The 26,907-nt window shown below is 45.2% G+C and overlaps 1 protein-coding gene across 1 annotated transcript in view; it reads left to right on the forward strand.

Annotated features, from left to right (window-relative positions):
• LOC126267234 (uncharacterized) overlaps window positions 1–26,907 on the forward strand; it is a 451,503-nt gene that overhangs the window by 283,123 nt on the left and 141,473 nt on the right. Inside the window, exon 7 of the mRNA XM_049972216.1 lies at window positions 5,596–5,836. Within this exon, the coding sequence (XP_049828173.1) occupies window positions 5,596–5,836 (241 nt within the window). The remainder of the gene's footprint in view (window positions 1–5,595; window positions 5,837–26,907) is intronic.

Raw genomic sequence — 26,907 nt, forward strand, 5'->3', positions numbered from 1 at the left:
GCTGCTATTCTCCCATGTAGACGATCGTAGAGGTGCTGGATGTAGTCCTGTGGAACGGCTTGCCATGCCAGTTGGACCAGCGTTCGTGCTGGACGTGCAGACCGCGTGAGACGACGCTTCATCCAGTCCCAAACATGCTCAATGGGGGACAGATCCGGAGATCTTGCTGGCCAGGGTAGTTGACTTACATCTTCTAGAGCACGTTGGGTGGAACGGGATACATGCGGACGTGCATTGTCCTGTTGGAACAGCAAGTTCCCTTGCCGGTCTAGGAATGGTAGAACGATGGGTTCGATGACGGTTTGGATGTACCGTACACTATTCAGTGTCCCCTCGACGATCACCAGAGGTGTACGGCCAGTGTAGGAGATCGCTCCCCACACCATGATGCAGGGTGTTGGCCCTGTGTGCCTCGGTCGTATGCAGTCCTGATTGTGGCGCTTACCTGCACGGCGCCAAACACGCATACGACCATCATTGGCACCAAGGCAGAAGCGACTCTCATCGCTGAAGACGACACGTCTCCATTCGTCCCTCCATTCACGCCTGTCGCGACACCACTGGAGGCGGGCTGTACGATGTTGGGGCGTGAGCGGAAGACGGCCTAACGGTGTGCAGGACCGTAGCCCAGCTTCATGGAGACGGTTGCGAATGGTCCTCGCCGATACCCCAGGAGCAACAGTGTCCCTAATTAGCTGGGAAGTGGCGGTGCGGTCCCCTACAGCACTGCGTAGGATCCTACGGTCCAGGCGTGCATCCGTGCGTCGCTGCGGTCCGGTCCCAGGTCGACGGGCACGTGCACCTTCCGCCGACCACTGGCGACAACATCGATGTACTGTGGAGAACTCACGCCCCACGTGTTGAGCAATTCGGCGGTACGTCCACCCGGCCTCCCGCATGCCCACTATACGCCCTCGCTCAAAGTCCGTCAACTGCACATACGGTTCACGTCCACGCTGTCGCGGCATGCTACCAGTGTTAAAGACTGCGATGGAGCTCCGTATGCCACGGCAAACTGGCTGACACAGACACTGACGGCGGCGGTGCAGAAATGCTCCGCAGCTAGCGCCATTCGACGGCCAACACCGCGGTTCCTGGTGTGTCCGCTGTGCCGTGCGTGTGATCATTGCTTGTACAGCCCTCTCGCAGTGTCCGGAGCAAGTATGGTGGGTCTGACACACCGGTGTCAATGTCTTCTTTTTTCCATTTCCAGGAGTGTAGATGACAAGCGGATTACTTTTACCTTCAGTAGGAACAAGGATAACTGCTCATCGTGACAATTTAGACAACTTGAATTCATCACTCAATTCACGACAGATCTGCTGTAAATGAAAGGAACTGACAACGTCGTGGCGGACTACCTGTCTGGGTTGTAAACGATCTCTCGGGCTACTGACAAGAAGAACGTAGGTGCTGACCAAGAGACAGACGAACAACTCGCTGATTTCCGTTGCTACGGTACATCCGATTTACGTCTGCGGCAGATGCAACCTGGTGGTGAATTTTTCCGAGTTTGGTGCGACGTATTACAGGGAAAACCGAGACCTTTTGCACCAAAGAGTGTGCGACGGCAATTATTTCACAGCATTCGTGGGCTGTCTCCCCTGAGAATAAATGCCAACGTCAAACTGATTGGTGTGGTCCAATATAAAGATGGACAACCATAGTTGTCGAAAAGTTAGATTGTCAGAGAGCCATAATTGGCAAAAAGTAGTAGGAGACTTCCCACTTACAGCACTGCGTTTCTCGCATGTGCACCTGGATGTTGTGGGACCGCTATATCTGTTGGAAGGATACAGTTACCTCCTCAATGGAGTGGACTGCTTCACCAGAAGGGTGGAGGCGACTCCATCATTTCCACGGAAACGGTGGCAAGGGTATTTCTTTCGTCGTGTATTGCACGCTTCGGCTGCCCTTTATATGTCAAACCAGTGGCGGCAATTCGAATCAATGCTGTTCTCAGAACTGGCCAACCTCTGCGGTTTCTAACACCATCAAATCAAGGCTTACCACCCAACCAATGGACTAGTGGAAAGATGGCACAGAAAGTAGCGTTAATCTGCCAAGCACAATCTTGATCGTTAGCTTTGCCACTGGTTTTGTTGGGTCTTCGTTTAGCATTAAAAACAGATTTAGGTGCATCCATTGTAGAATTAGTTTATGGTGAACCCTTACAATTGCCAACAGAACTCTTCGCTGATCAAACCGGGGCATGACAGACCGAACCGTCTTATGTACTGCTAACAGTGCGTGTGCATATGGCTAGACTTCGCCCTTTCGCTGTCTCGAGACATAGGGCTGTTACTACATACATACAGAAAGATCTGCAATCATGTTCACGTGTTCTGATACTGACGGACACTGTCAAGTCGCCGTTGTTGCCCCATGTTCTGGACCTGCAGAGTGCCCTCCCGGGACGAACGTACCTTGTCCATAGATTCTAGCCCAGAGTAGTCTATTATTACCAAATATAGGCCTTGAGATGAAAAATAAATTTTGGAAAATGTAGAATGGGAGCACATCATTGTAAGGCAGTGAAACATGGACTGCGGGAAAAACGAGAAAACAATGAAATCGAAGACTTTGAGATGCAGTTCTACAGAAGGAAACAGAAAAGTAGGTGGAGTGATAAGGTAAGGAATGGGGATATTTTCCAAAGAATTAGCTCAAGGAGGAACACGCGGAAAATATTGGCAAAGAAAAAGAGACAGGATGACAGGATTTGTGCTAACACATCAGGGAATAATTTCCATGATACTAGAGGGAGCTTCAGGCGGTAACCGTAGAGACTTTGTTGCTTCCTACAAATATCTGAGGACGTTGGGCGCAAGTGTTACTCTGAGATAGCGAGGTTGGTGGAAGAGTGGATTTTGTGGTGATTCCCATCATTTCTAGGTAAAAATGGATAACCATCAGCTCTCTCGGGTGTTCTAAGTTCTTCTGTCATACATAACATTTAGCTATCGTGGTATGACACGTTTCTATATCGACTAACGGTTTTAATAACCGATTTATATAAAAATTCGCAAGTTTAGAGTCTTACTCCTCCCCTTACCCTCTCTCTGCGTCCTTCGGTGGACATCCTAAGCAAAGAGTGTAGTGTATTTTGACACTATATTAAGGTTATTCGGAAATTCGCGTTACAGACTACTAGGAGTTGTAGAAGCGAGTGAGTACATGTTATTTCAAATACGAATCCATGTCCGGAAACTTACCGTTTCCGTTTTACAACGGTTTCAATTCAGGCGTGTAACGCGTCAACTTCTTCTGAGGAAAAGAGAAAAGGCTCTGAGGTGCTTGTCAAAAATGGTTCAAATGGCTCTGAGCACTATGGGACTCAACTTCTGAGGTCATCAGTGCCCTAGAACTTAGAACTACTGAAACCTAACTAACCTAAGGACATCACACACATCCATGCCCGAGGCAGGATTCGAACCTGCGACCGTAGCGGTCTTGCGGTTCCAGACTGCAGCGCCTAGAACCTCACGGACACTCCGGCCGGCTTGCTTGTCCTCATATGGAATAGGGTGGACAGGATGACGTGAAGCTGGGACACTGAAGGTCTCTTAGGAATTGTGGTTTCAGCATGATGGTGCACCATCGCCACATCTCACATCGTTTCGGAGAGACCTCAGCAGACGATTTGGTAAAAGATGGATAGGCCAGGGTGATCGACCCGCCTGGCCACAATTGCCGCCGGATTTTACTTCTATGGACTGCTTCGTATAGGGTCTTGTTTAATGTTGAATGTGCTACAACTGCAGAGTCAGAGAAACATTTGCCGGCACGAATTCTGGCCGCCAAACTAGAAATTGAAGAGACAGCAGGTGGTATAGAGAGTGTGTGCTTGAACAGGCTCCCTAAGTACATTGTCTGTAACAACATTTATGATCGCTGCATCGACCCATCGTTGTAATACATCAGTACTGTTCTGTAAGCAGAGTCTACCTTTTTTTTTTTTAATTTTGGAATAATGCCAATACGTTATGATCAAATGTCAATTCAAACAAATGTGCTTAAGTGATAAGTGGGTGTTCCGTTGTGTTTCCTTTCGAATCTTTAACTAATAATTGTACTGCGTTACGCCTAGTTCAATTCCTCAAGCGGAATTGCTTGAATAAAACGCCTGGTTCGAAACTGTCGCATAACGGAAACGGCACATTTCCGGACATGGGTTTCTATTCGAAATTATTACGTACTCACACCCCTCTATAAGTCCTAGAAGTTTGTAGCGGGAATTCCTGAACAACCTGTAATGCTTCATGGACTGAGTTGTCAACGACGTTTGCTTAGATATTCAGCATACTTATGTGCAACAGATACACTGAAGAGCCAACGAAACAGGTACACCTACCTAATATCACTTAGGGCCCCCGCGAGCACGCAAAACTGCCCCAGCACGACGTGGCGTGGACTCGACTAATGCCTGAAGAAGTGCTGGAGGCAACTGGCACCATGAATCATCAAGGCTGACCATAAATCCGTAAGAGTACGAGGGAATGGAGATCTCTTCTGAACAGGACGTGGTGAGGCATCACAGGTATGCTCAATAACTTTCATGTCTGGGGAGTCTGGTAGCTAGCGGAAGTGTTTAAAATCAGAAGAGTGGTCCTGGAGCCACGCTGTAGCAATTCTGTACGTGTGGGGTGTCGTATTATCCTGCTGGAATTGCGCAAGACTGTCAAAATGCGCAATGGACATGAATGGATGCAGGTGATCAGACAGGATGCATACGTACGTGTCACCTGTCAGAGTCGTATCTAGACGTATGATGTCTAGGCGTATCAGGGGTCCCATATCACTCCAATTGCACACTCCCCACTCCATTACAGAGCCTCCACCTGCTTGAACAGTCTCCTGTGACATGCAGGGTCCATTGATTCATGAGGTTGTCTCAATATGCTACAGGCCCATCCGCTCGATACCATTTGAAACTGCACTCGTCCGACCAGGCAACACTTTTCCAGTCATCGAAAGTCCAATTTCCGTTTTGACGGACTCAGGCGGGGCCTAAAGGGTATATAAGATGGCCTTCGGCGCTGAAAGCCCATATCGAGAATGTTCTGTTGAATGGTTCGCATGCTGACACTTGTTGATACCGGAGCATTGAAACCTGCCGCAATTTGCGGTAGAGTTGCACTTCTATCGCGTTGAACGATTCTCTTCAGTCGTCGCTGGTCCCGTTCTTGCAAAATATTTTTCCCTCGCAGGAATGTCCTAGATTTGATGTTTTACCGGATTCCTGATATTCACGGTACACTCGTGAGATGGTCGTACGGGAAGATCTCCACTTCATCGCTGTCTCGTAGATGCTGTAACCCACAGCTAGTGCCCCGACTATAACACCACGTTCAAACTCACTTAAATCTTGATAAGCTGCCATTGCAGCAGCAGTAATCAATGTAACAACTGCACCAGACACTTGTCTTCTTATACAGGCGTTGCCGACCGCAGCGCCGTATTCTGCCTGTTCTTGTATGTGCTTGAATGCGAATGCCTATACCAGTTTCTTTGGCGCTTCAGTGTATATGATTTCTACTCGGGTATTATGTCGTTGGTGCAGTGACGCGTGATGTGTGACGCATGACTGTGCAGGGCGACCTGGAGCAGCTGACCGTGGTGCCGTCCGCGGAGGCGGTGTCCGAACAGTGCGAAGCAGACGTGGCTCTCACCAACGACACGGCGCCCGTCGCCGTGGATGAGTACGGCGACGCCGACGCCGACGACGACGATGACGACGTGGACATGGACTCCACCTCCGAGGAGGGCAGCGGCGGCGGCACCGACGAAGACCTCAGCGACGCTGACAACGACATAGACACCGACTACCAGTACGGTAAGGAGTGCGTTACACTGCTCGCCGCATGCGGGCAGCGCAACATGAAAGTGTGTGCTGAAAAGTAATGACCTAAAATAAACTTTATCAGCATTGACAACGATCTCGCTAAGTATGATTATGGTTTCGCAACAGCTGCGGGATATGTGAGAATAAATGTTGATTTTATCGAAACCGGATTCTCCGCTTGTCGCGAAAAGTCGCTTCAACTACTTCGGCTATCCGAGACCCCTCCTAGCGCGGCTATAACCTCCATTTGACCAGGTATCTTCCCCTCTTTGTGTTCGCACTATATTACTGTGATACCTGCACTGTGCGAGACGTTGTTTTATTTAGTCATTGCATTGCTATGGCAAGAAAACCGCAGTCCAGTCTGAGACTCTTCTTTGACAATCAACATCCGTATTTAATGAAGAACAAACTTACAATTGAGATTATGGTTCCGCAACAGCTGCAGAATATTTTTTTACTATATGCATTCTGCATCTTTATTCTTAGTGATTATGTATTTTTCTCAGCTTGATCACCCTGCCGACGAACACATTTCTCCCAGCGAGAGACCAGGTTCTCGATATCGCCCCAGCAGAATGTTTGACTTTGTTGACGGAGACACAACCTCGCCTCTGCTTGTTCAGTCACTCTCAAAGTGAAGTCTTCGAAGGCGTTCTCCATTGATAATCTATTCCCTTCGGGCTCAGAATCGTGGAACTAGCTTTCATCACTTGTCACAGTGTTGTTAAGGAATCCTTCAGCCCTGCGCTTAAGACGCAGAAGAAACTGTAGATACATGTTCACTCCCCTGTGTTTCATCTCAGGAGCGAGCATGAGGTGCGCACTGTCAATACCCCATTTATGCAATGATGGCCTAGACACGCTTTTGTGAGTACGCCGCACTCACCTGAGAGCTGGTCTGTGTTACCTCACGCATTTTCTGATGAGTTCATAAATCCGATTCCGATGAGTCCATTCGGTTGCCGTATGCAGTCTTCCACATGTTGAGGTTAACACCGCCGTTTCCTTCATTACGGACACCAACAACCCCGAGTTCGAGTCTCGGTCCGGCATACAGGTTTAATCGGCCAGGAAGTTTCATATCAGCAAATACTCCGCTGCAGAGTGAAAATCTAATTCTAGCAACAACCCAATGCTGAGATATGCAAATGATTAGCTTTTCAGAGCATTTACACAACCTTGGCCCCGGTTGTGACAACTACAACGTGCTGACATGAGGAAAGTTTCCAACCGATTTCTCATATACAAAGAGCAGTTGACCGGCGTTGCTTGGTGAAACGTTGTTGTGATGCCTCCTGTAAGGAGGAAAAATGCGTACCATCATGTTTTCGACCTTGATCAAGGTCGGATTGTAGCCAATCGTGATTGCGGTTTATCGTATCGCAACATTGCTGCTCGCGTTGGTCGAGATCCAATGACTGTTAGCAGAATATGGAATCGGTGGGTTCAGGAGGGTAATACGGAACGCCGTGCCAGATCCCAACGGCCTCGTATCACTAGCAGTCGAGATAATAGGCATCTTATCCGCATGGCTGTAACGGATCGTGCAGCCATGTCTCGATCCCTGAGTCAACGGATCGGGACGTTTGCAAGACAACAACCATCTGCACGAACAGTTCGACGACGTTTGCAGCAGCATGGATCATCAGCTCGGAGACCATAACTGCGATTACCCTTGACGATGCAACACAGACAGGAGCGCCTGCGGTGGTGTACTCAGCCGTCAGGAGTGGCAGAGCGGTTCTAGGCGCTACAGTCTGGAGCCGCGCGAACGCTACGGTCGCAGGTTCGAATCCTGTCTCGGACATGGATGTGTGTGATGTCCTTAGGTTAGTTAGGCTTAAGTAGTTCTAAGTTCTAGGGTACTGATAACCTCAGAAGTTAAGTCCCATGGTGCTCAGAGCCATATTTTTTTATGGTGTACTCAACGACGGGGTGCACGAATGGCAAAACTTCATGTTTCGTATGAATTCAGGTTCTATTTACAGCTTCATGATGGTCGCATCCGTGTCTGGTGACATCGCGGTGAACGCACACTGGAAGCGGGTATTCGTCATCATCATACTGGCGTATCACCCTATGCGATGGTATGAGGTGCTATTGGTTACACGTCTAGGTCACCTCTTGTTCGCACTGACGGCACTTTGAACAGTGGACGTTACATTTCAGATGTGTTACGACCCGTGGCTCTACCCTTTATTCGATCACTGCGAAACCCTACATTTCATCAGGATAATGCACGACCGCATGTTGCAGGTCCTGTACGGGCCTTTCTGGATACAGAAAATGTTCGACTGCTGCCCTGGCCAGCAGATTCTCCAGATCTCTCACCAATTGAAAACGTCTGGTCAATGATGGCCGAGCAATTGGCTCGTCACAATACGCCAGCCACTACTCTTAAAGAACTGTGGTATCGTGTTGAAGCTGCATGGGCAGCTATACCTGTACACACCATCAAAGCTCTGTTTGACGCAATGCCCAGCGGTATCAAGGCCGTCATTGGGGCCAAAGGTGGTTGTTTTGGGTACTAATTTCACAGGATCTATGCACCCAAATAGCGTGAAAATGTAATCAAATGTCAGTTCTAGTATAATTTATTCTTCCAATTTATACCTGTTTATCATTTGCATTTCTTCTTGGTGTTGAAATTTTAAGGGCCAGTAGTGTAGCAACGGAAGAGATCATATAAATGGAAATCTGTGAGCATTTATTGGCTATCCTCTAGATGTACTTCTGCAACAGTATCTTCCTCAATTCTGCGTCAGTATTTCACCCCATGTGAAAGTATTTGTTGACATCTTTGTTCAAATGCGTTGCTTTCAATAAGACCTTCACTTTGATCGTATTTCATAATGTGGTTTTCCAAACAGGTCAACTATTTCACAACTTCTTCTACCACGTCTTATCCATTATGGAACTTAAGTGTTGTTTGCAAAGCAACGCGAACGGATTGCAACATGTTTCTTTAATCTGAAGATGATCACTCACTCATTGAAACCTTTTATGGCGTTTTGAAATGCTTATGCGATTGTGTCGTGAAAGTAAAATCTAAGTGTAAAAAATAAAAGATATATGCCATTCACTTCATCTCCAGGGCAGTGTGATATTACCGCGAACATACGTAAGTCACCGTTTTACTTTCGTTACTCTATGTAAGTAGGACAAGGCAAATGTGGATTTTGTTTCTCTCAAGCGTGTAAGTCCATACTCCCAATGCTGTCCCTCACCATTGACTTAACAACATTCGGAATAAATATCATAAGATATACCGATTTACGATATGGTAGGAGTAGCCTTGTTACGAGCCAACGCTGTATGACTTGCAGTTCGGTCCAAGTTAAACCTATCTAAGTCTCAAAAATTCAGCTGGTACGTGGGTACTAGGTTCTCAACTAATATTCCCGTAGACAGTACATCTCTTCCCTCACCAAGTGCTGACGAAATAGCAAAATACTTCTGAAAGAAACTAATACAGGGCGAATGTGTGGGTAATGAATGAGTCATCCTATCCCTAGAACATACTATGCGGCTCTTTTCACAATGAATATATACGATCTTCCATCGAATATCTAACAAGAACAATCGGTTCTTTTTGCAGATGACGCTAACATTGTAATCAGTCCAAGCATACAACAGAAACAGAAGAAATGGTTAACAATGTTCTTATAAGAATCAGTGATTGGTTTTCTGTCAATGATCTCATCCTCAGTTTTAATGAGACACAACGCATTCAGTACTGGACATCTATATATACTATGCCAGTGATAATTGAAAAAGATGGCGAGGATATAATAAATAGCGTAAAAACCTCAAAATTCTTAGATGTAGTTGCTCATGAGAATTTAAACAGGATAAAAGCACTGTTTGGAACTCCTAAGACAACTAATTTCAATCGCATTTGCACTTGGAATAATTTTTAATCTAGGGGAGAGACACTCAGTAACTTGTCATGTTTTGTATCTTTTCGTTCAGTAACGTCGTATGGAATAATGTTCTGTGGCAACTCATCTTTAAGAAAAAAAGTCTTCATTGCTCAAAAACCTGCTGTAAGAATAATATTTGCTGCCCATTCATTATCATCTTGTTGATATATATGTATGAATTGGGCATTTGAGTATTCTAATTTCTGATTCACGGTACATTTATTCCCTCGCGAAGTTCGTTGTGAATAATCTACTACAGTTTAACAGGAACAATGATCTGTATATAATTACGACACCAGAAGGAAAACTGACATTAACTACTCCACGTTAAGGTTATAATTAGCACAAAAGGGTGTACAATGCTGCAACATAAATGTTTGATCACTTATCAGGTGATATCTCACTCTCAGGTGCGCTATGCTGTAACGTTTTCCAACCTAACCTTGATGGTTTGTAAACTTGGCTGGTACTCATCACTCAAACTCAACTAAGACGGAATTCTACCATTGTTTGAACACAGTTCTACTCCCGTTGTTCATAGTAACAAACAGACCGACGACCCGCATCAGACTGAGTGAAGTGGTGCAATGGTTAGCACACTGGACTCGCATTCGGGACGAGAACGACGGTTAAAACCCGCGTCCGCCCATCCTGATTCGTTTCCCGTGATGTTCCTAAATCGATTCACCCATATGCCGGAATGATCCCGTGCAGGCCGACATCCTTCCCAAATCTGATGGTACTGGTGATTTCGTTGTTCGGTCCCCTTCTCCCACTTCAACCAACCAGCGAAATCCCATCAGCGAAGAGCAGTCACTGCAATGGACATATTAGAACAGACAACAAGCAAAAGGTTGTGCTTTAGTATCCAGCCTTTACAAATGTTCGGTCTCCCCTCTCCATGAACTGCAGAAACACTGGTTTTAGTTCTGATAATACTGGGGGAGAGCTTGCAAGTCTTACTGCCACTATCATGTATGTTTCATCCTCTACTACAGGGTTTACAAATGAATATCGGTGTTTTAAAGCTTTATAATATTTATTATATTTAACTTACAGTTATAAATAATATGAGAAATGAAAGAGCAATTCAAACAGTTTTACCAAGAACCTTATAAATTTTCAATGTGAGCACCATTTGTCACACGGCTCACATCAAGCCTATAGCCCAAGAGCTGGATAGGCCGCAATGAGCCCAATGACAGGTTTGCTTTGCATGGCCTCCACTTTCACCCGACCTAACGCCTTGCGATTGTTTCCTTTGGGGCTTCATCAAGGATCGTGTGTATGTGCCTCCGTTATCAGCAGACCTCCCTGATTTAAGAAACTGGATCGAAGCAGCTATTGCTACAATCACTGAAGACACATTTATCAACTTTTGGGAAGAACTCAGCAATAGACTTGATGTGTGACGTGTGACGAATGGTGCTCACATTGAACATTTATAAGGTTCTTGGTAAAACTGTTTGAGTTGCTCTTTCATTTGACATATCATATATAACTGTAAGTTTAATATAATAAATGTTATAAAGCGTTAAGGTCCCGATATTCACTTATAAACACCTTGTACTTCGCTTGCCATCTGTCACTCCTCGCCTCATCCTTCCGTTCGTGCAGAGAACTCCACTGGAAGAATTCCTAAATTCTCCAACGTTCTAACAGGTTCCACACTCTGTTATCGTTGTGTCAGTACATCCTAGTTTTTACGATGAGGAATCGAATAATGATATCCCTTAGGCATTAATGTGATTTACTCTGCGGTTTGTACACCCTTGGCTAATGTGGCAGCTATTGTCTCGGAAAGAACTTTAGAATGAACTAAAAATAGTCGATGAAGGTCCTCTTTATGCTTAGCTAGTTAATATTTAAGAGATCGTATTCTCGGTTCCCAATATTTGCTATCGCATACGCGCTCGGTGGATTATTTCAGTAACCACGTTTCCGTGCAAACTGTACTGTTAATTGGAATCGAATTCTCATATAAAATTATTGCAACGTAGCGCAGTGCTGCCTTAATCACATTGCGGGTTCAGTAAGGAAAACCTCTTACACCCAGAGTATATGCACTCATCAATATTACTGACAAATGTTACAATTTTTAAGCTAAAAACTTCAACGTAAAATTGACTGTGGTACCTTGTAAACCAGAAACGTTACAACGTGCTGAGAACTTTCTAGTTCCTGAAACGTCAGTCTTTTACCATTGCTACAAAACTGGGCGTACACATTGATACATTATCAACTAGAAAATCTTGAAACATACAAACAGTCTAAAATCTGGTTTCACAGGACTGAGCAGTTCAGGTTGTGGAAAAAGGCCCATATCAGTTGCTGCTATTTGCACAAACATACAAACTTTATTTGCTAAAAACACTTAACCACTCCTGCCGTTAAAAGAATTTAAAAAACAATACTGCTGAAGGCCAGTTCACAAGCTATTAAAATTGCGTTAAGGAATACATACGGCCGAAGGCCTTAGTTACAGAATAGAGGAACGGGGGGCTTAAGGCATGGATAACAAGAACTCCAGTAAGGAAATTTTACAGTGTTTTAGACAAATACCTTAGAAATTTAATTTAAGTAGGCTCAAGGCCTAATATTAAAATATTTCACATAAGGTTTGGCTGAACGCCATGTACTGAACATTAGAACAAACTAAATTAATACATGGCTGAAGGTGTCGCACAACACTTGGGACGAAAGAAAACGAGAACCCCCAACAACAGAAGCGGTGCTCAGTGGTGTTCCAAGGGTCAGCCTGGGGAGGAAATTACAACAACAGGTTAGGTGAGAAAGACAACCAAGAGTAAACTAAATAATCGGATGGCAGCACGACCTAGGGACGGATGAAGAACCAACAAACAACAGATCAATTCCCTTCCACCCAACCAACGGCACGACAACCGAAAATATCAGCGAGAAAGAAGATCGCAGCAGCACTACGTCTTGATAATTGTCACCTAAACACAGTTAAGGCACAATAACCACTCAAAGGCAAAAAGGGGACAACATCAAGCTGTCTAACACGCCGTACTGGACAGCATCAACCCGGTTAGGAAAACACACTGCCGGTAAACTACGCTAAGGACCACGGCAGGTAACGGGAACGTAACGGGAACAAGGCAGAAGATACCGCTGGTGCACTTCAATGACAAGTTACAATCATGCGAATAGCTAAACACCATTCAGGAGGACAGCTGCAAAATTTCGCCGACTCCAACACACCATACGTTGCTGACTGCGAAAATGGCCCAGAAAGCAGCAAAGGACGAAGAGGTGTCACTGCAGTAGAGGTTTCGTAACAGGTTAACTGACTACTCCAGTATCCAGCTTCGGTAAGCGACGGACTTAGCAGCTCTCACAGCTAGTGCCTGACAACTCCGACCGCACGTGCGCGCCACCTGGGGCCCCAGCCTGACCACACGCCGCGGAGACTTCCTCGCTGCTCTGTCCCAGCCGACCGCCTACACACTCACACCACCACACCGAAAATATAGCGGGCACATCAAAGATGGTACAGCAGTACTAGTATCGGTAAGTGCTGCTGCCGTCACTGATGGAGACAAGTGAGCAACTCGTTCAGGTAGTAACAGAGGGAGCAATAGGGCGCTACTCGGTGGTGAGAAAATGCCAAAAAGAAAAAACGGCATAAGCGCGAGCCGGCCGCGGCTCAGAGTAACAGGAGCTATGAACAGTAGCCACAAATTGAACGCTGATCACTGCCTTAGTGTAGTCTCCACATTTGGAGTTCACACACCCTTTTTCCCCAAAATGACGAATTCGTCTTTTTTTCTTTCAATATTCGTGTTTCTTCGATATACACGAAAACCAACGTACTGTCAAGTTGCAACCTTGTCGTACAACCCTTTTAACACCATTCTTTCATTATTCTCTAACGGATTCTGTAAATAGTATAAATCATTAGTATGCCAACATACTATATCAACATTCTTTTGAACATGTTATTTCATCCTACGATTATATTGCTGCGAACTTCTCTAGCTTCATAAATGCCACAGATGTGCCTTAACAAAACAACAACTTTGTTCAGTAAAATTTTCTATTTATTAGATAAGCTGTTGCAGAATGTCGCATTCTGTCAGTAAGCTTCATCTGCTTTGTACAAATAGTTCTCACTTGGTATCCTTCCAGAATTAAGAGCAATTCTTTCCGTGATAACTTAACTTTTTATTAAGCCAAGCTGCTCCCCAACTTTTCTTTGCCTCCAAGGTTGTACTCCAATAAACAAATTACAAGCATTATGTGTCAGACCGGTCATACACCAGTACTCGCATTTATTCGTTTCGTTCTTTTTCAGCGCTGTAGCGATAATACCAAAACAGCTACCTAAGGTGGCATACTAATATATAAACCTTTCAAAAGAAACTATGTTAAGGGCTCGCTGTTGCTTAGAATAAGTAATCTTTAGTGCCACAAAGCTCTTCATAGGAATGTATAGTGTGTCTCATATTACATTCAGGCGTCAATAAGTACGGGAAACACAGATAGCAAAATTCATTTGTTTTCTCAATTACTAATGTATCTGCTTGGCTCAACTGTCAGCGTGTCTTAATGCCATTCTCGTTGGTCCCAAAAATTTACCTTCTGCAGGATGTTGAAACAGCCCCGTTTAAATTCCTTTATTGTGTTTTGTGTAATTTATCGAAGCCGCCAAACAGTTACTTATTATGATTAGATGACCGCGTGCTTAATGGATGAAAGGCTGTCGGCTTTTCTACTGTGGTTTCCGGGGTATTTCAACCGCGTTCCGCTGTTCTGAGACTGAATTGCGGAATGATTGAAAGTTTGTCTATTATTAGAGACCATAAAGGTTGCGATATACAAACTGATATGTATTTTCTGCTAACACACAAAACCTGAGGCAGTTGCTACCTTCGCCGTACAGTCTAGTTATAGTTAGATCTTTAATTGGTTGCTGATTATAGGTACTTCGTCACACGCAATGATGATGGTTAACATTCACATCAATCCTCACTGCAATCCGTAGTTGTTTCTGGCCGACGCGGTTTACGCGAAACACGTAATTCGGCACTTGTCACTTTTGGTTTCATATCATTCGCGAATGGTTTCGTTGGGGGTCCACCCCACGACGACCAGGGGGACGCGCTCATTTGTCATACTCCGGTGAACTTGCCATCTACAACTCACTTGACCACCATTCTTGCCCGTCTTCTCAGTGCCACTTCTCACTCGACACTCTCCATTACTACTTCTCACTCAACAGTCGTCTAGCTGCCTCCTGCAGCGCTCGACAAACTACTCCAGTCTGCTATCGACCCGGGCGTCGGATACTAGCATCTATGTTCGTGGAATCACGGATTCCTTACAATAACTAAAGCGAGATCCTCCTATACTTAGCGAAAGGAGAGGTGGAAGCCAGTTGCCGACTATTCGTAGTTCTTTCTTGAACGCCACGTGACCACTTTGTCGCCTGTCTTGTAGGTACATGCAGAGACTTGTCGAGTGTGGTTGGGTATATGCAGGCAACACTACCCCCCCCCCCCCCACACTTACCATCAACACACACACTGTAATCTTTCAATCACAATATTATTGTTTTCGAGGTGTAGCTGTGTGGAGAAAAGCAAAGGTTTGTTTTAAATATTGTCTAATGTTCCAAAAACCAACATCTACGGCAGGGAAACAGGCTGTAGTCAATTTATCTGTGGTGTCCAATGGGGCCGTAAGTCAGGAGATGTAACAGACTGTCAGCACTGTTCTTTCTTAAGTTACATAGTTAGGCGGTGGATCACGCTTCATGGAAACTTCGTGCGGAGTAGATATCTGCAGTTCCTTTCTTTTCTGTTGCTCTCGCTTACCTTCTTTATATTTGTGTATATATGAATATGTTTCACGCTGAAGTACTGAACAAGAGAAGGATGAAGTGAAAAAAGATAAAATGCGGAACGATATGTATCACTGGCTAAAATAATAGCAAAATTGAATACCTGCATAAAAAGGACAATGAGCTGCAACATGAAAGGTTTTCAAAACAAATGTACTGGAACAACTCGTCCATTGTAAAGTTGATTCTTGTATCATGAGGGAACAGTTATAGTAAAGGCCATTAAAATTCCTACAAAACGAAGAAATGCAGATGATAAACTGGTATTCATTGGACAAATATATTATACTAGAACTCATATGTGACTACATTTTCACACGATTTGGGTGCTTAGATCCTGAGAAATCAGTACCCGGAAGAACCACCTCTGGCCATAATGAAGGCCTCGGTACGCCTGGGCATTGAGTCAAACAGAGCTTGGATGGCGTGCAGAGGAACAGCTGCCAATGCAGCTTCAAAACGATACCACAGTTCATCAAGAGTCGTGACTGGCGTATTGTGACAAGCCAGTTGCTCAGCCACCATTGACCAGACGTTTTCAATTAGTGAGAGATCTGGGGAATGTGCTGGCCAGGGCAGCAGTCAAACATTTTCTGTGTCCAGAAAGACCAGTACAGGACCTGCAACACGCGGTTGTGCATTATCCTGCTGACATGTAGGGTTCCGCAGGGATCGAATGAAGGGTAGAACCACGGCTCGTAACACATCTGAAATCTAACATCCACAGTTCAAAGTGCCGTCAATGCGAACAAGAGGTGACCGACACGTGTAACGAATCACACCCCATACCATCACGCCGGGTGATACGCCAGTATGGCTACGACGAATACACCCTTCCAATGTGCGTTCACCGCGATGTCACCAAACACGGATACGACCATCATAATGCTGTAAACAGAAGCTGGATTCAGCCGCAAAAATGTTGTTTTACCATTCGTGCACCCAGGTTCGTCGTTGAGTACACCTTCGCAGGCGCTCCTGTCTGTGATGCAGCGTCAACTGTAACCGACGCCATGGTCTCCGAGCTGATAGTCCATGCTGCTGCAAACGTCATCGAACTGTTCGTCCAGATGGTTGTTGTCTTGAAAACATCCCCATCTGTAAACTCAGGGATCGAGACGTGGCTGCACGACCAGTTACAGCCATGCAGATAAGATTCCTGTCATCTCGACTGCTAGTGGTATGGGGCCTTTGGGATCCAGCACGGCAACCGTATTACTCACATGAACCCACCAATTCCATGTTCTGCCAACATTCATTGGATCTCGACTAACGCTAGCAGCTATGTCGCGATACGATAAACCGCAATCGCGATAGGCTACAATCCTACCTCTATCAAGGGCGGAAACGTGATGGTACGCACTTCTTCTCCTTACATGAGGCATCACAACAGCGTTTCACCAGGCAACGGCGGTCAACTGCTGTTTGTGTATGACAAATTTGTTGGAAACTTTCCTCACGTCAGCACGTTGTAGGTGTCGTCACCGGCGCCAACCTTGTGTGAATGCTCTGAAAAGCTGACCATTTGCATATCACACCATCATCTTCCTATTGGTTAAATGTCACGTCTGTAGCACGTTATCTTCATGGTATAGCAAATTTAATGGCCAGTAGTGTACTTTTCTTTAAGATGTCGCATTAGTACGTTGAATTGACATTAGTACTGGACAAATGATTAAATTGGCTTGCAGCAATCAGGTAGATCTACTTTATATTAATTTTTATTATAGGGCATCCAGCAGCTTTCTTAATGTCGACTGAAGCTTTATATCTGTGGCAAAAACGATGTTATGACGTAATAGCTATGTTAGTCCCAGAATAAAACTATATCATTAACATCATCACACAGGAATCCGGTTTTTACCGGAAGGGTAAGACAGATACTGGACATTCTGTTAACCAGTAAACCACACAATATTTCAGAATCGTTAAATGTCCCAAGGGAAGAAAAAGAAAAGCACTCGATGCTTCAGTGAGCAGAGCTGTATCATCAAAAGACAATGATTAATGGTTTTCCTAAGTTCTTAAAAGTTACACAGCATTATGTGCGTCGTTAGAGCAGAAACAGTGCCCATTTGTTTGGTCGAGCTGGCATTTCGTTGGTGCCACTGTCGAAGTGGGTTTCAATAGGATAAATTGGGAAAACCATTTCTCTCTACTGATGAGTCAGTGCTTTGCAAGGAAACCAAAGTTAACGCCGTATATTGTTCTATTTGAAACGTAAAACTATATTATCTTAAGTTGTTGAACGCGATCACTGTGACAAAACCCTCTTAAGGACTTCTGAAATAGTTGAACCCGTAAAAAACATGGTCGTAATCCACTTTAATTATGGGCGTCAACAGGTGTAGCGCATTCCACACAGATGTGTGGTGCAAGTAATAGAGATAGGTTGAAAATGCTCAATTGGATGAAATTAGCTATTGCCTAAATCATTAAATAAAATCTTTATTTCTAAAATAAAAATAGCCTACGCTAAAAAATCATTTCCTTCAAGACTTTCTATACCATTTTGGTCGAGTATCTGTAATTTCTGAACTTCGGATTTGTAAGCATATTTAGTATATCACAACCTGTTTGCTGCAGAAACTCAGTTTGAAACTAATTAACATTATTTTTTAATCTAGCTCTCCCTTTCCTCTGAGTGTTCTTATCACAATGGGCAATGATTAGGGATTGCTTCATAACGCCTTACCCTTTGTCTCTTGCTCTGTCTGCGTCCACCTGAAATTAAACAATGGAGCCTCTTCAGGTCTACATATCCTGTTAAGTAAATGCAGCTATTGAATATCAAAAGCACACTCCTTTGTCCTGGGATGTATAATTGAGAGTTGTATTTGTATTTGGTAATGACGAAAAAAGAGGGACAGAGACAGTAAAAGCTGGAAACTGTACGCAGCCTGCAATATTTCCCCAGCGATAGCATTAATAGTGTCATATGTCTTCACTCAATGAGACAATGTGGAGAGTGCCAGACTTACGACGTTGACGCAACGTCTTACCATTGCATTTCTTTCCAATGCCGGGCAGAGGGAGCAAAATTTCTTACGTCGGAAGGATTCGAAACGATCATTTTCGAGTCGAGAACCACTGCACGAGCTTGTGTTAGCGACCTTCGGTGTGGCGGGAATCGAAATGAGATGGTAATCAATATAAATGTTAATTCATTCAGCATGTACATCTGAAGGTGGAATTTCTAGTTCCGAAACCTGTAATGTTCTCTATCGAATATATTAATAAAAACCCACCATTGAAAAAAAAAAAAAAAAAAAAAAAAACAGGCAAATGAATCTGCGCTGCTGGATTTCGGGGTGAGCCGCATTTGTTTTCTCTAAGGGGAGGCGTCACGTTTAATGTTAACAGCTCGTGAACAAGCGTACGTGGCGACTAGCCAGGCGTATCGAAACCCAACGTGCTATCGAATTTGCCTAACAGCTTTAACGAGTCTGTGGGAGCGTGATTGTGTTGTTTGTTCGATCGGATTAACGCCCTGCACTTTTATCGAGTTGCTGCAGTGATGTTATCTGCCGCCCTGAGCTGCTGCTGCACAAACCGAGATTCAACGTAATGCAAATGCACGGACAAAACCCTCTAAACGAAGGGCTTTCTATTTTTTAAAATTTTAAAACAAAGCACAGTCTGCATTCTGTGTTGAATAATCTACATCTATGTGAGTACTCGGTAATTCACTCTTAAGTGCCTGACAGAGGGTGCATCGAACCTGCTTTAGACATTTCTCTATCGCAGTAATCTGTAGCAACGCGCATCGAAAAGGAACATTTAGCATACTTCCGTGCGAGCTCTGGTTTCTGGTTTGCTATGATCACATCTCCGTACTTAGGCTGACGTCAACATATTTCTGCATTTCTTGCTATGGTCTCGCCACAGCGAAAAAGCCTTTATTTTAATGACTGGTACCTCAACTCGCGCATCGTATCCGTGACACTGTATCGCCTACTCCGTGGTAATTCAAAGCGAGTTGCCCCTCTGTGGACTTTTTCGATGTCTTCCGTCAATCCTATCTGATATGGATCCAATACCGCACAGAAGGACTCCAAAAGAGGATGAACAAGCGGAATGTAGGCGACGTATTGTTGCATTTGTTGCATCTTCTAAGTGTTTCACAATTTAAACACAGTTTTACATTCGCCTTCTCCACAACGTTGTCTATGTGATCGTTCCAATTTAAGTTTTTGGTATTTTAATCCCGTGATATTTAGCTGAAATGATTATAAGTAAGGCCTAAACTTCCTTAGATATTTATCTCAAGCATCTCCATAAACACATCGTCGACGCTAGACAATACCCAGTTTCATACAGGGTCGAAATAGTTGTGTGGCAGTCATTGGTATAGCGAGTGACTGAAGTGACCGATTCCATGGCTGCAATTCACTGTACAAACTGGTGATATTTTATCAAATGCAATGTTTGAAATGTTCCTTCTCGTCTGTCATGTGGGAACTTTAGCAGCAATAGGAGAAAGACCAAGAGTAACCGTGGCCAGAGTGTACGCACAAGAACGCCGTGTGGTGCATGAGTCAAATAACGTGACATATTGCTCCATAGACTTCCTCCAAAACGTTTATTGGCAGACCCAGGAAATTTTTGGGTACCCATATGCTGTCATGCTGTGTAAGGCTCGCCAGCCTCGCTTTGGCCCAGAAAAAAGGTTTAAAATAGTATTATCCAGGTAATGACTGAATTATGTACACTGGTGGCCAACACGTAAGGAGGAAAATAAGTTTCACATGATGTGTCACTGACAAGCAATACAGAGCGATGGAACTTGGACCATACATGGAACGAACAGCTACAATACAGTAAACACAGTAGATTAAAAATATATATATATATGGTGTGAGACGAACAGAAATAATTACTGCGAAATAATCACTGCGATTAATAGTGGCCCTTGGACAAGACAGAAGATAGAACATGTGAGGTGTGTGATCACCACGGACGACAGGTCTTGGTCTGCAATGTTCTCTCATCCTGGCCGCAAGGTTGATAAGGAGCTTTTGTGGTAGGGCGTTCCATTTCTCCGACATCGCGGTTGAAAATTGTTGGATGGCCTTTGGAGCATGTGGACGTACTGCAGCACGTCTCCCCAACGCACCCCACATGTGCTCGATGGCATTTAAGTCTGGGAAACTGGCAGTTTAGTCCACTGGCCGATTATCTTCAAGTTCCAAGAGATCCTCCACCTGCTCTGTCTGACGCAGTCCAGCACTGTCTTCCATAAAAATGAAAGATGAATTGCCGATCGAAACTCTGATGTGTTCTAGATCCGTTCCTGAATAATTTTCATTTTAAGCATGTTACACATAGAAGGCATTAACCCTAATTAGAGCCTAAAGCGCAACTAAATGTGGAATGCAGATTAACAACGCAGTGTACGGCACACCACACTTGATAGATACATGTTTCCATATACTGTCACAAATCGTGCCGTAACGGCCACTGTTTTATATATACAGGGTGGTCCAGTGATCGTGACGGGGACAAATATCTCACGAAACAAGCGTCAAACGAAAAAACTACAAAGGACGAAACTTGTCTAGCTTGAAGGGGGGAAACCAGATGGCGCAATGGTTGGCCCGCTAGATGACGCTGCCATAGGTCAAACGGATATCAACGGCGTTTCTTTTTAAATAAGAACCTACATTTTTATTACTTATTCGGGTGGTACATAAAGAAATATGAATGTTTTATTTGGGCCGCTTTTGTCACTTTGTCATAGATGGCACTGTAATAGTCACAAACATTTTTAAACGAACAGTTGGTAACGGGTAGGTTTTTTAAATTAAAATGCAGAACGTAGGTACGTTTGAACATTTAATTTCGGTTGTTCCAATGTGATACATGTACCTTTGAGAACGCATGCTGTTACAGAGTGATTACCTGTGAATACCACATTAATGTAATAAATGCTCAAAATGATGTCCGTCAACCTCAATGCATTTTTCAATACGTGTAAGGACATTCCTCTCAACAGTGAGTAGTTCGCCTTCCGTAATGTTCGCACATGAATTGACAATGCGCTGACGCATGTTGCCAGGTGTTGTCGGTGGATCAAGATAGCAAATATCCTTCAGCTTTCCCCACAGAAAGAAATCCGGGGACGTCAGATCCGGTGAACGTGCGGGCCATGGTATGGTGTTTCGGCGACCATTCCACTTGTCATCAAATATGCTATTGAATACCGCTTCAACCGCGCGCTAGCTATGTGCCGAACATTCATCGTGTTTGAAGTACATCGCCATTCAGTTATGCATTGAAACATCTTGTAGTAACATCGAGAGAACATTACGTAGGAAATAAGCATACATTGCACCATTTAGAGTGCCATCGATACAATGGGGTCCAGTTATCCTTCTTCCCATAATGCCGTACCATACATTAACCCGCCAAGGTCGCTGATGTTCCACTTGTCGCAACCATCGTGGATTTTCCGTTGGAAAATACTGCATATTATGACGCCTTACGATACCGCTGTTGGTGAATGACGCTTCGTCGCTAACTAGAACGCATGCAAAAAATCTGTAATCGATCCGTAATTTCTCTTGTGCCCTGTGGCAGAACTGTACACGGTGTTCAAAGTCGTCGCCATGCAGTTCGTGGTGCGTAGAAATATGGTACGGGTGCTATCAATGTTGATGTAGCATTCTCATCACCATCGTTTTTGAGATTCCCGATTCTCGCGCAATTTGTCTGCTACTAATGTGCGGATTAGCCGCGAGAGCAGCTAGAACACCTACTTGGGCATCATCATTTGTTGCAGGTCGAGCTTCACTTTTCACATGTTGTTGAACACTTCCTGTTCCCTTAAATAACGTAACTGTCCGGCGAACGGTACGGACACTTGGATGATGTCTAGGATACCGAGCAGCATACACAAAAGACGCCCGTTTGGCACTTTGATCACTATAGCCATACATCAACACGATATCGACCTTTTACGCAATTGATAAACGGTCCATTTTAACTCGGGTAATGTATCACGAAGCAAATACCGTCCACAGTGGTGGAAAGTTGCGTGATACCACGTAATTATACGTTTGTGACTATTACAGCGCCATCTATCAAAAAGCGAAAAAAGTGGTCCAACTAAAACATTCATATTTCTTTACGTACTATACGAATATGTAATAAAAAAGGGGTTCCTATTTTTTATAAAACCTGTCGATATCCGTTTGACCTATGGCAGCGCCATCTAGTGGGCCAAGCATAGCGCCATCTTGTTTCCCCCATCAAGCTAGACAAGTTTCGTCCTTTATAGTTTTTTCGTTTGACGCTTATTTCGTGAGATATTTGTCTCGGTCACGATCAATGGACTACCCTGTATATATATTACGAGAAGAATGTGTAAGTCAGGCTCGTCCAAACTGTGCCCCTGGAGCGCTAGCGCCCTCGATCACCCGCGGCCAGTGCTCCGGGCGAATTCGTGTGTGGCTGCAGTGGCCGAGACGTGCCGCTTAGCTGGCGTGCGGACCACCCGAACGCCAGCCGACAGATATACACTCCTGGAAATGGAATAAAGAACACATTGACACCGGTGTGTCAGACCCACCATACTTGCTCCGGACAAGCAATGATCACACGCACGGCACAGCGGACACACCAGGAACCGCGGTGTTGGCCGTCGAATGGCGCTAGTTGCGCAGCATTTGTGCGCCGCCGCCGTCAGTGTCAGCCAGTTTGCCGTGGCATACGGAGCTCCATCGCAGTCTTTAACGCTGGTAGCATGCCGCGACAGCGTGGACGTGAACCGTATGTGCAGTTGACGGACTTTGAGCGAGGGCGTATAGTGGGCATGCGGGAGGCCGAGTGGACGTGCCGCCGAATTGCTCAACACGTGGGGCGTGAGGTCTCCACAGTACATCGATGTTGTCGCCAGTGGTCGGCGGAAGGTGCACGTGCCCGTCGACCTGGGACCGGACCGCAGCGACCGTAGGATCCTACGCAGTGCCGTAGGGGACCGCACCGCCACTTCCCAGCAAATTAGGGACACTGTTGCTCCTGGGGTATCGGCGAGGACCATTCGCAACCGTCTCCATGAAGCTGGGCTACGGTCCCGCACACCGTTAGGCCGTCTTCCGCTCACGCCCCAACATCGTGCAGCCCGCCTACCTGGTTTCGCGACAGGCGTGAATGGAGGGACGAATGGAGACGTGTCGTCTTCAGCGATGAGAGTCGCTTCTGCCTTGGTGCCAATGATGGTCGTATGCGTGTTTGGCGCCGTGCAGGTGAGCGCCACAATCAGGACTGCATACGACCAAGGCACACAGGGCCAACACCCGGCATCATGGTGTGGAGAGCGATCTCCTACACTGGCCGTACACCTCTGGTGATCGTCGAGGGGACACTGAATAGTGCACGGTACATCCAAACCGTCATCGAACCCATCGTTCTACCATTCCTAGACCGGCAAGGGAACTTGCTGTTCCAACAGGACAATGCACGTCCGCATGTATCCCGTGCCACCCAACGTGCTCTAGAAGGTGTAAGTCAACTACCCTGGCCAGCAAGATCTCCGGATCTGTCCCCCATTGAGCATGTTTGGGACTGGATGAAGCGTCGCCTTACGCGGTCTGCACGTCCAGCACGAACGCTGGTCCAACTGAGGCGCCAGGTGGAAATGGCATGGCAAGCCGTTCCACAGGACTACATCCAGCATCTCTAAGATCGTCTCCATGGGAGAATAGCAGCCTGCATTGCTGCGAAAGGTGGATATACACTGTACTAGTGCCGACATTGTGCATGCTCTGTTGCCTGTGTCTATGTGCCTGTGGTTCTGTCAGTGTGATCATGTGATGTATCTGACTCCAGGAATGTGTCAATGAAGTTTCCCCTTCCTGGGACAATGAATTCACGGTGTTCTTATTTCAGTTTCCAGGAGTGTATTAGTTCGCCCGTTTTCCCTTCGGGCAGAGGACGTCTCACAAGTGCTTCGATTGACCTACAGTGCCATATCTGCCTGAAGGTCCGCTTTCTTATGTGTAAAACTTTGGATGACTTTTACTGCTCTCTTCCACGAGAGAAATATCCTCTTTTGCACAAGCACGCGGCCAAAGTTATCTCAATGTTTGGTTCCACGTACATTTGTGAGCGCTTTTTCTCTCTTTTAAAGATTGCTAAAACTAAGAACCCTTCATTACTTGGCGATAAAAATTTGACCAATCCTTTGAGGTTAGCAGTCTCACGGAATATTGTAGCTAGCCTAGACAAAATCGTTTCCTCGAAGAAGAAAATCGTGTAAAATGTTAATTGTCTTCTTCAACAATGTTGACTGTAAGAATTAAAGAGTTATATAAACTTTATTCCATTTTAATACATTTTCAAACTTGGTCAGTTAAAAATATAACGTACAAAACAGCAAACTGGGGATCCGATTTCTAAACTCTGAAAAGGCATACAAAAAATTGTAGCATGAAAACAAAAAATACTTACTGGTAACTACTAACTGTAAGAATGAGACTCTATATCCCTTACATAAAATTAATTCTAGAGTAGAATATTTTGTTTATGTCAGATCTGACCGCTTGAGAGTACAGCGCAGAGCAGTGCTGTTCGCTCTCACACTCGTTCCGCAGCTCTCTCTCTCTCTCTCTCTCTCTCTCTCTCTCTCTCTCTCTCTTCGCTCCTACGGCAACACTAGCGACACACGGTCGCGGACGGGGCGCTGAACTACACTGCCTTGCGCCCACGGGGCGCGGGCGCTCCCGCCGGGCGCAATTCTTGGATGAGCGTGGTTTAAGTTATACATCACTAAGCAAGGCCCAGCAACGGACCGAAAACAGTCTTAAAATTATTTTTCATACGCCTTTGTAAATTCTGCACAGCGTGGTTCCGGGGAGAAAATAATCACCATCACTATTTTCCACCTTTGCTAAAGGGGTATGATATCCGGCGACGATGAAGATGCCATGTCACTGTACATATTCACGGGAACACTCGTGGGTACCAGACTGCTGCATTGTCGTGTGTCATAATGAATACGAAGAGCATCGTAGTGGTCGTCGGCTTTTGGTGTCGAAGGTCTCTCTGCCGTAACGTGCGGTGTGGCAGTGGGGGCTGATAGCTGTAAAGAGGGAACAGGGAGTTACGACCTCCTGGGGACAACTGGCGAGCCTCGAGTGCTCTTGGCGACTCGTTGTCGTCGCAGTCGCAGAGGAATGGAGACAAAGGGCTCATGCGTCCGTGTGTGCGCTCTCCCGTGACGTTTTTGCCGCTGTTTAGACGACATTGTCACCACTGTGTGTACACGTGACGTCACAGCCACTCTCTGTTACGCCGCTGTACTTCGCTGTCTGCGGGAACAGTGTTTTCACTCCCGTGACGTAAACGCTAGCGCATTAACCCGGCACATGTGCCATGCATCCCTCTTTCCGGAACAGGCTACACAATTAGCAGACCGAAAAGTTTCACGTTCTTCAGCCGAGTTACAGTACTCTCTTATTGCTTTTGGAACTTTATGCCTCACACAATACACACACACACACACACACACACACACACACAAACACACACACACACACACACACATAAAACTTCAAAAACCAACAATAAAAAGAAAATAAACATGTAAATGAAGAAAACAAAGCCAACTGGCTGTAGACACAGTGTATCGTCACTGAACGTAGGTAACGATGTATTAATTCTGAACTTCTAACGGTAGAGACCGCGCAAGATACAGTGGCAGACGCATTGTAACCAATTTTTGTCCAAAGCGACGAGCGCCTTACTCGTTTTTTCAGAAGGGCAGGTCGGCATTGATTGCCCACTATCGGCCGGTTTGCGACGCGCTGCGACAACAGAAGTTAGGCGCACGCCCTGCAAGTTTATCACACTATTTTACAGAAACTATTGGGAAAAAAGTTTTATTTTTGTTGTACCTATAGCTTCGTAAGTCAGCTTCATAACAAAGAGCTTACCATTTCGTTAATGGTCACAATTACTGTCATACTAGAACTTACGTAGACAATTCATGAAATTCGAAAGGTTTGCAATGAAAAATAGCTGTCGCTATAATTTATTGTTTGATGCATATTACTTAATATGGTGCTGTATATGAAATTTAGCTAACATACTGAATTTTTTTAGATTTGGCTGGTGGTCTCTTTCACCAAGCCTGAGAAAATATCTTCATATTTCATAAACGGTTTGAGACCTGGAAATGAGATTTTGGGCCGGCCGGTGTGGCCAAGCGGTTCTAGGCGCTTCAGTCTGGAACCGCGCGACCGCTACAGTCGCAGGTTCGAATCCTGCCT

Source organism: Schistocerca gregaria, chromosome 4 (assembly GCF_023897955.1).
Source record: "Schistocerca gregaria isolate iqSchGreg1 chromosome 4, iqSchGreg1.2, whole genome shotgun sequence".
Taxonomy (NCBI): Eukaryota; Metazoa; Arthropoda; class Insecta; order Orthoptera; family Acrididae; genus Schistocerca; species Schistocerca gregaria.